The sequence below is a fragment of the Monopterus albus genome, unplaced genomic scaffold (genome assembly GCF_001952655.1).
Source record: "Monopterus albus unplaced genomic scaffold, M_albus_1.0 scaffold250.1, whole genome shotgun sequence".
Classification (NCBI taxonomy): Eukaryota; Metazoa; Chordata; class Actinopteri; order Synbranchiformes; family Synbranchidae; genus Monopterus; species Monopterus albus.
Window position 1 is genome coordinate 2,024,023 of NW_018128130.1, and position 10,450 is coordinate 2,034,472.

The 10,450-nt window shown below is 41.2% G+C and overlaps 1 protein-coding gene across 1 annotated transcript in view; it reads left to right on the top strand.

Annotated features, from left to right (window-relative positions):
• The first annotated feature begins 1,172 nt into the window (after window positions 1-1,172).
• The window catches only part of LOC109972213 (transcription initiation factor TFIID subunit 4-like), a 43,793-nt gene continuing 34,515 nt past the window's right edge, over window positions 1,173-10,450 (top strand). The window contains exons 1-12 of the mRNA XM_020620926.1: window positions 1,173-1,216; window positions 1,573-1,860; window positions 2,408-2,905; window positions 3,575-3,696; window positions 3,788-3,895; window positions 4,641-4,769; window positions 5,583-5,705; window positions 6,091-6,180; window positions 6,370-6,519; window positions 8,132-8,258; window positions 9,427-9,499; window positions 9,613-9,773. Of these exons, the coding sequence (XP_020476582.1) occupies window positions 1,617-1,860; window positions 2,408-2,905; window positions 3,575-3,696; window positions 3,788-3,895; window positions 4,641-4,769; window positions 5,583-5,705; window positions 6,091-6,180; window positions 6,370-6,519; window positions 8,132-8,258; window positions 9,427-9,499; window positions 9,613-9,773 (1,825 nt within the window). The 5' untranslated portion in view covers window positions 1,173-1,216; window positions 1,573-1,616. The remainder of the gene's footprint in view (window positions 1,217-1,572; window positions 1,861-2,407; window positions 2,906-3,574; window positions 3,697-3,787; window positions 3,896-4,640; window positions 4,770-5,582; window positions 5,706-6,090; window positions 6,181-6,369; window positions 6,520-8,131; window positions 8,259-9,426; window positions 9,500-9,612; window positions 9,774-10,450) is intronic.

A 10,450-nucleotide genomic window follows, 5' to 3' on the forward strand; every position in this document is an offset into this window, starting at 1 on the left:
CATTTCACCAAATAAAAAAATGCATGTACCCTAATATAAAATAATTAGGCTACATAGATATCTAACTTTGTGAGACAAACAGTTTTAATGTGAAGCATTTTACATTCATTGTCAAGTGTCAATATAACTTAATGTCACAGTAATTTTGAAAACCTCTTTTTCCCAGGGAAGACCTGAGCAGGACAGCAGCATTACCAGACAAACTTAAACCCAAGTGACACAGTATGAAAGATCATGAACAGACCAATCAAAAACAAGTGTCACTATGAAGAAAGATAAAATCAGGTAGTCTACAAAGAAAGCCAATTAGTAAAGGAATCATTTACCAAAGAGTTTACAACAGTCTTGTCTCTCTCCAAACTATTCCAAGTGCCTGGAGCAGGTAGCCTACGAGACCTGTGCTCTAAGATTATAACAGGAAGATTAAAAGACATGAGGGATGTTTGTGTAGAATGGATTTATAATTATAACCACGACTGAAGAGATGGCTATAGTCAAGTATAGTTGACTAAATTTACTTTGGTGACAATTAATGCATTGTACTGTAGTAAACAGAGGCCAACCTATGAAGACTGTGCTAGTTCAAGTATAACAACTGACTGTACTCAAGAATTCATAACAAAGTGACAGCAATTCTATTCTCCCCACTTGTCAGCTCATCGGTGTCTACAGTTTAGCTTTCTTCCATTAGACTTTCTTGTCCTTATTTGGCTATACATTCCATGTAGGCAACATTAAAAGCCTAATCAAATGTTTATATATTGTAGCGCTCCGCTGGTTCGGATGAGAGGAGCTGGCCTAACCCTGTCCTAAACTTGTGCAGCTAACTAGCCAGCTGTGCGCCGGCACCTAGCTATCAAGGAGGAGAACGCAGGTCCTGTCATTTATCGGCTTTATTTTTAGGAACTGCAGAAGCAAATGAAAAGGTTGTAACATGGCAACATGTCCTCACAGAGAGTGAAAAGAAAACGGTATCACAACACAAGTTCTCCTAACATCATCCCGTTCCGCCCAACAGGACACCCCGCCCCCCCCCCTTATATCCTTCCCTTGGTCAGAGCAGCGCGGGCACATGACAGAAAACAGCGGCAACCAATACACACCCACCACACGAACGTCAGTGCCGAACCCAATTAGCGTACAACAGAATTCATATGAACCGTGGCGGCGGGCCAGGGTCGCCACAATATTGTACAGTCATCGGCCACTTTATTGGGTACACATGTAGAGTTGTACGCACTTCAGCCTTAGCATCAGTTTACTAAGCTCAAAATGTTCCAGCTTTTGGTGACATTGTCATAAATGTATAGATTCAATTATATGTTTATTACTGAGGTCAGAGTTAAAGATAGTGATGTACTGGGCTACATTATATTCAGAGATGTTCCTAATATTCGGACCCTCTCATGTATGTAGCTGGGGAAGACAAAAATACAGAGAATATAGTCAGTTTGACCTGAAGCCACTGGTGTTGTTACATTAATGGATTTAATCGTCTTCGGAAATGTAAATGTAGGATGTTTCCCAACTCGTGTTCAACTCACCAATACGATAACGATTCTTTGTCCCCAGAGGAGTTACACTCTGGAGAGGCCGCACACAGTCACAGGACAGAGATGACAGCCAACCTGACTTGCATGTCTTTGGGCTGTGGGAGGAAGCCGGAGAAAACTCACGCAGCCGCGGGGAAAACACGCGTAGGGAGGCCCGGGTTGGCCGGAGCAGAAGCGCGACGGGGCGTGACCACCCGCACAAACCAGCGGCGGCTTCCCTCACGCGCGGCCACCTTTACGCCTGCCACAGGTGAGCTCCTCTCCACCTGTACTCCTAAAGTGCATTCGGATGGTTTGACTGATACAGGTGGGTCAATTTCATCGAACCAAGCCCTAACAATTATTTCACTAAGAAAACCGGTCTCTTTGCATAAAACAACGCCGGACACAGTTGAAAATCTGGCAGCGAAACGAATCGCAAAGCTAGCAATAATGCTAATGTTCATGTTGTCTTTGACAGATAATGTAGCTAAATAAGCCATGTCCAAGTTAGTGTCTAGTCAAGTCTAGCATTAAATCAACAAACAACCATGCTTTTTAAATTAAACATCTTTTCGCTTGTTATCTTGTCTAGCTAACCTTATTGGTTCACCGGTATTTATATAAGTTCAGTGATTAAAAAGCTGCTGGCGGAGAATTTTAAAGTAGGACGTGTGTTACGTCCTAGTAGACGCCGAAACGTCTGTGGAGAGTGCCCGACCTCAGTGGGACTGCTGAGCTAAAGACACCAGTCACACTGGTGCTGTGGGGAAGCTCTCACGGCTAAGGTTAACCTACCCGAACATAACAGATGGATAGCTTTTGCATTTCGTGTTTTTGGATTATGCATAAATTTTCATTGGTTTTCCATTCAGAAGTAATTATGGCCACAAATAATGACGGCCAAAGGCTGGAGTCCTGCGGGGTATCAGGGGATGAAGGATCCTCTGTTGAAGTCAAGATGTTACAGATCACAGCCAAATGTGGACCCTTCACTGCTGTGCAGCCAGCACCCACTGCTGCAGCTGTCTCAAAGGTCGACTCCATCTGTGCTCCAATTAAAGTCGCCCCCGTTGGCCAGGCCCACCAGCCTCCTTCCTCTACAGTGGCAGGCCCAGGGCCTCAGTCCTCCTCTCCCTCTGTCATGGTGATAGCAAAGGTGGCCACACCAGGAGCAGCAAGTGCTAATGGCCAACTACAGGTAACAAAACCAGCTCTGACCCAGGTGGCTCCCATGAACCAGGCCACAACCTCAGGAAGGACAGTGGTGATAACTGTACCCAGGACACTAGCTCCACCGGCAGTCACTGTGGCTCCTCATCTGCCACAGACCACTTCCCCACAGCTCCCAGCCAATATCCAGATACCAGCAGGTGAGCCACAGTTTGTAGTCTGATTTCTAGATCTGTATAAACACACATATATGCTCACCGGCCACTTAATTAGGTACATGTGTACAGTTGTATGCACTTCAGTGCAACACATCTGCCTTAATATCTGTGGAGGACTCAAACCCAGAACCTTCTTGCTGTGAGGCGGCAACGCTAATCACTGTTTCATGACCTCAGTAATAAATATCATTAAATGTATACATTTATGACAGTTTCACCAAAAGCTGGAACATTTTGAGCTTCATAATTCTGTCCAGTTCCTTTTTTGGAGTTCTGTGTGGAATGGATTAGATGTGGCTTTTTTGTGTTGTTCCAATGCAAAGAAAATAAATGAACATGAGAATACTAAAGAATCTGTGCTTGCAACAGTTTCCTGGGAAAAGTGACAAGTTATCTGCCAGAAATGCAGCAGTGCCAATATTTTTGGCCATAACTGTTTATTGGTCGACCACTCCCTATAATTCATCCATTTATATTTTGAATTAAAATGTTTACAATCAGGAGATGTATATGTAGTGTTGTTACTGTTGCCATGCCTGCCATATGTCCACAATGTACACCCATGTGTCCTTCACCCAGCACTGTCTCATTCCAGGAGAAAATCTTCATTTAATTACAGTAGTAATTGACTTTGCGCTGTAACTGTTGCAGGTATGATGCTGATCCGCAGTGACAGTGGACAGCTGATACTTGTATCCCAGCAGGCCTTTGCACAGGCTCACCAGGGGCCAAGAGTTGTGATTGGCCAGGCGCCCAGAGTTCTTACCCCTCAGGTGTGTGTGCACTGCTGCTTCCACTTAAAGATGCTGGGACATCTTATTGGTATTGCTGTGGTCTTACCTAGCCATCATGTCTGGAATTCAGGTGTCTGCATCAGCTGGAAGTAAAAGTAATGAGAAGGTGACGTTGATCAGGATGACAGTCCCTCCCAGTTTCCAGCCTGCACCAATCCAGAAGACACCTGTGGTTAAGGTACAAGAGCTAGTTTATACTTCACAGCCACTGACAGCAGGTCAAGTCATGAGCATCGTGACTACAAACCAACCTCACCTGTGATAGTGATAGTACTTTACCTGTCAAACATGAAGACAGAAAAGCTGCTGTGTAATTAAGAACATTTTTAGTGAGAGACCACCAAAATGCATTCAGCAACAGCACGGTTTTGTTGCAACCCCACTGCACTGTTTGATTACTTGCACAATTCCCCACTGTACTGGATAACTACATACCCTACATGACGGGGTAGCTCGTACCTTGCTTGCTATTTATGCACAAATAGCACGCGAATCACACAGGTGGATATTCACACAGATGTATAAAGAGCTGAAGTAAAACTACAAATTCCACATTATGTTGCAGAAGTAAGAAAATGTCATCCAAATTCCTGATGACATTTGTAACCCAGCTAAAAGGCCGGCTGTCAGAACAGAGGCTTTGCGTGGTTCACTATATAAGGACAGTAGTTTATAATAGTAGTATTTAATATTTCTGTATTTTAGCTGGCTTTAATGAACACTACGTTGTGCAGTCGAGTGGTCGTAGTTAGTTCAGACATATCTGTAACAACAGCAGGACAGAGTCCACTGAAGTTTTATGAATGCAGAAATTACAGAAAGTAGAAGTTTTATGGATAACCACTTGCCCAATGGGAGTGCTGGTGAGTTGTATCTGCTCCTGCTTTTGGTTTTTGGGTTCTAGCATATGATGTGCTGTTCAGGTGATTGGTGTAACTCCCAAACCAGCTGTGGTCCAGACCCTAGGTGCTGAGTCTGAGAGGGGGAGCCAGCCGCGCACTCAGGCACTTGTCACAGAAACTAAAAAGGAGCCATCGGTCACTTTCAGTCAGGTGGGTCTAACCAGTCCCACCTCTGATCTGCATCCGCAGTTTGGATTTCACTTTGCTAAGAAAAACAGTTCAGTCTGAAACTGCAGCACAGGACATGGAGAAAGCCTGTCAACCCCTGTGCCTTTTGAATCTTCGATTTTGGTGTTGTCATTACACAAAAAACAATAGTATGACAGCAAGTCTTCATTTGTGTTATTACTGGTACCTGCTTTCACAACTACTGAAATATTTCTCCAAACCACCATATACATTTGTGTAATGTTGTGAGTTAGAGTGTTAAATGAGCTAAAATGAACAAACTCTCTTCCTAGTTCAGCTTTGTTGGAAGGAAGAGATGAAATTAATGTGCCTTAGATTTGATGCAATTTGTAGTTCAAATCATAAACCGATTCCAACCCCAGGAACCCAGCTTACTGTTCAAACCATAGTTTGTAGAATTCTTGGGTTGAGATGTACTTGTTGTTGTCGCTGCTGGTTACCCTCAAAGTACTGAGTACACTTTTTTAGTCCTACTTTCTTTTCTCAGAAAACAAAAGTAGTAGTAGTAGTCTGACATGTAGTCATGATAACATCACTTTGCTGCAACTAATTCGGGAGCTCTTTAGGCAGTGACTATTGTGAGGTTACAAAGTCATTCGTTTATGTACGAATTAGCTCTTAGGTTTATTTTCACTCGTTTGTGAGTGAAGATAAACATGCACAGACAACAGCTCAGATAGTTGCTGCATAAACAGTGATGCATCAGTTGGGCAACATGAGAGATAAGAACAGTTGATGTTTATCAAAGTCGGTTAACTGACATTTCACCAACAGGAGACCCTGGAGAATGTGAAAAAGTGCAAGAACTTCCTGGTGACTCTGATCAAGCTGGCCTCCAGTGACTCCAAGTCTGCCAATATGGCTAACAATGTCAGGGGACTGATCAGGAGTCTGCTGGTATGTCTCCGCCCTGTTCGCCAGGAGCTTGTCACTTATTGGAGCGGTAGAAGAATGATATCTTTTAAAGCCTAAACACAAGAAAAGGGTCCAGAAAGCAGTGCATTGTCTGATTGTTTTTACCTGATTACAATTCCTTTATTCTGCTTGTCTCTCAGATAAGAGGAGAATCAATATTACATATATCAGATCTAGAATTTTTTTTTTAAATCATAACTTTAGGTAAATCCCTGTTGTCCTTTTATGCTGCTCATTTGTAATTGCTGAATGTCTATCGGGTATTTTCAGCTTCTTACCAGATTGTGGTGTTTGTTTTTAACAAGTTCAAGGTAACAAAATATTTTTACTTTCTCTTTTACTGTATGTTCATGCCTGTACCCTGCAGGAAGGAAAGCTAGAAGCCGAGGAGTTTACAGAACGGCTGTATCGTGAGCTGAAGTCGACTCCACAGCCATGCCTGGTGCTTTTTCTCAAGGTGACTAAAAAGTCAACAACTCACACCAAATGATGCTTCTACTGAGCATAGCTACTCATAGCTGGACTGTGCTTAGCCATGACGTTCTGCTGCACCATTTATCTTTTTAACTCCAAGTAGTTCATATAAAAAATTACAAGCAAGGAAAATTTAGCTGATAATATAATAACATTGTATTTTGCTCCTCAGAAAAGTCTCCCTGCAGTGCGTCGCCTTACTGCAGACCCCCAGTTATTTATTCAGCAGGCTTCAACTGCCAGCTACACCTCCAGTGCCCCATCTTCCACCATTACGCAGTCCATCAGTGACACAGGACCCAGCCTCAAGACCAGCCAGCAGGTAAAGAAATGTTGCCAGGTTGTCTTAATATAGTGAGCAGTTTACATTTAAGGAAAACATAGTTATCAATGAATGTGAAGAACAGGAATCACAGTGATGTGTAGGAACACAAACTGGGGTCAGTCAGTGAGTTTCTATATACATAAAGCTACAGTAACTAAGATTTTCCACATTGTTTGATAAATCACCACCCAGCGAAGGTTGTAAGCAGGCCCAAATGGAGTCTGGAGATTTTCCACAGATTCTAAAAAGAAAGTAGAAACTCAGAATGCACATGTTTGCCCCCGCCTGTATGTGTGCAACAGCCGGGTGATGCTGTGAAGCTTTTTTTGTCATTTTCCAAGCCAAGGATCTGACTTTCACACCTTGACTGGCTAGTTGCACATCTCTGTCTAGCACTTCTTTTTCATTCCTTACACAACAGCCTATGACACTTCTGATGTCACCATCTGGAGCTGCTCCCCTCAGTAGCCTATGTGAACAACCCAGGTTAATGTCTATTAACAAAGATATTAACGTCTCCTGATGACACAAAGCATCCCTGAACCCCGTCCTCACCCAAGCAAAGAGCAGATCTGTGGCTTGACACACAGCATCTATGTCATATTTGCTCAGGTTAAGCAGCAGCTGGCCCAACTGGTTTGTAATGGCAGTCACCTCTGAGAGCCGGGTCCACTGTTCTACCAGTACTGGCTAACAAAAGAAGACTGTTAACAATTCCAGTGTTGTTGTAACTATATTATCACCAACACTAATACAGGTTTGGGAGTGGGAGAGGTAAACGGCAGTAAGGAGCAGTTTCTGGGGTGAGTTTGTTTTGGAGGAGGCACCAAAGCAACTAAAAAGAAATTCAATAGAGAACATTTTATTTGTATAGCGCCAAATCACAACAAAAGTCATCTCAGGTCTAGACCTTACTATTATCACTATTATTATCTTAAAGTGGCTATAATTTTTTTTTTTACAATGTATTAAATGACAACACAGAAACAATGTGACAATGTGAAAAGTGTCTCTGTTAGTGATAAACCTACAGCTCCTTTGTTTAGTGAGGTGTTTAGGTCCACGCTTAGTGCTCTCATCCCACCTTGGGACACAACAGGCAGCTGGTTTCTGAAAAAAAAGCTCTAGACCAGATATTTCCCTTTGGACAAAGTAGAGACCAAAACAGAGCTTAAAGAGAGAATATCAGATTTAAATGTATCACGTGAACATAAACACCTCCCCACAAATTTGATCATGTGGCTCTGTAACTGCTGGGTGTGTCAAAAAGGAAATGTTTGCTAAGAAGTTTCATTTAACAAATTGAAAAGTGGTGTGTCAGTGTTGTGTTCCACTGCCCCCAAGACCAGCTACTGTGATCAGTTTCAACTTGTTTCAATGTGTGTCATCTGTGTGTCTGAGTTATTGTGTTTTATTTTTGCAATGAACCTATTTATTTTATTCTGCCTATGTAAGTACTTTGGTCAACTAGATGTTTTTAAAGTGCTATATAAATAAAATTGATTTGATTTGTTTCCAAGAAAAAAATGGCTTATATTTTTTAAGTGAATGATGCATGTGTAGATGATGTGTGTGAGTATGAATCTTAATGAATTTCCTTAAAATGCAGGTTATTCACCAGTCTCAGGGTGGAACTCTGAGACCTGGTTTAAGAGCAGTAGGCCAGTCCAGAAGTGACATATCTAGGAGCAGCAGACCCACACACACAGTGGTCCAGTCTGGAAAACCCTTCACAGGTAACAGTTGTAACAACTGAGTGTGAATCTATGTCCTTAGTTCAGTGAAATGCAATATGCAACATAATGGTAATCAGTTAAGCTGTTTGGTCTTGAAAAAGAACAGAAAAAGTGGGAGAGTATGAAATTTCTTGATTTAAAAGTTTTAATGTGTTTGACTGGGGGGAGCAGAGCGTTCCTCTGTTCTCTCTCCTGTGTGGTATCAGTGAGTTTGAGGTGTTCTCTCAGTCTCACCAGCGTTGGCTGCAGTTGTGCAGAGTGCTCCATCGTGGGTTGGTCAGTCAGTTTTGTTAATGCTAAAGTTTAGTGTTCAGCTTTGTTAACGTTAGTCTCAGTCAGTATTAGGACTACAATTCACATTTTAACCCTGTAAAACCTGACACATCAAAAATAGCCAGAACATTCAAATTTTTTGGAACTGAGATGTTTATTAAACCTTTTAACAAAATCCAAAATATAATTCATGATTCAAAATTCAAGATTCATGATTTTTATTTGCCACATATGCATAGACAGACAGTCCAGGCATATAGGAATAGAGGTGCCATATTATTTAGATAATTTCTATTTCTTTTGTAGCACATTTGATACATGGGGTATTTTAATCGATTAATCAGCTGGTTACTTCTTTGTTTAAGCCGATGTATAACAAATGTACAGAAATCTATTTTCCACAACATGAAAACACATTATTAAACAAAAAATACATTATCGGTTCAAGAATATGATGTTTATAAAGTGCACGGTAGGTCCTTACAGTGGTAACAAAAACATTAAAATGTTTATTATTTAAAGTAATTTATATTTCCATAAAACATACCACACTAATGTAAAGAGCCAGTAGGCTACACACAACTCCTACTGTTGAGTTAAAAATAAATGTGAATATGCCTGAACAATCTTCAACACATTTACTCTATATACCCTGCACCATCCCCATTAACTTGCATGTGTCATCAATACACACATCTATGTAACTTAGTTTTGCGAATTGCATTTTTCTACAGTGTCCTGTAGTCACAGCTTCAACAAATTCAAATTGTTAAATTTCCTAAACAGTGTAATTAAAAAACTGAGCACGATGCATTGTACAGACTGAGCTACATCCATATAAAGCTAGATGTTATTGTCTATATACAGTAAATTTTGTATGTTTCTCTTTTTATAGGCGCTTTTTCAATGAAGCAGGATCCACCTCTAGTTACCATATCTGCATTCAAGGACAGTTCAGCATCTTACAAGTAATAAATACAGCTGATTTCTTTAGACTCAAGTGTGAGGTCAGAGCAAGCCTAGCAAAGCTATAGATGTGTGTGTGTGTGTGTGTGTGTGTGTGTTTCTGTTTGCCTTCCAGAGAAGATGATGACATTAACGATGTAGCCTCCATGGCTGGAGTCAACCTAACAGAGGAAAATGCACAGATCTTGACTTCCATGGTTGGCTCTGTGGTGCAGTCATGCCAGGATCAGCCCTTCCTCTCAGTTAACCTGCTGCTCAGCCGAATCCTTCATACAGGTACAGGGGCTATGCTGAGGCATAGCTCAGCTGAGCAGTAAGCTTAATGTGGCATTGAAATTTTTGAATATGAAGCATTCACTAGAGAAATGCATTTTCTGAAGAAAATGCGTATGGATGCTGAAAGCTGAAAGATCGCCCTGAAAATGCTGAACATTTTGACGCCTGAATGGTTTTGCTAGCTGAAAGTATGCTAAAGTAGAACTTTCCCATTGATTTGAATGGGGCAAGATTTTCAAAATAAAGCTCAATGTTTTAAAAGTATGAAGTTTACAAAAGTTCTGAAGAGAAGCATGAATGTCCGTGAAGAGCTGAGCATTTAAATAGCTGAAAATATGCAGAAGTAAACATTTCCCTATTCATTTGAATGGGGCAAGATTTTCAAAATAAAGCTGAATAGTTTAAAATGTATGAAGTTTAGAAAAATTCTGAATAGAAGCATAAATGTCCTTTAAGAGTTGAACATTTTGATACCTGAATGGCTTTCCTAGCTGAAAGTATGCTGAACTAGTTAAGTGCCGAAAAAACGTACGGAAGAAACCAGAATAATAAACTAGAAAACTGCATTTCCTGTCGAAAATTTGTGTGTGGATGCGAATTGCTGAAAGATCGCCCTGAATATGCTGAAGACTTTGACACCTGAATGGTTTTGCTAGCTGAAAGTATGCTGAAGTAGA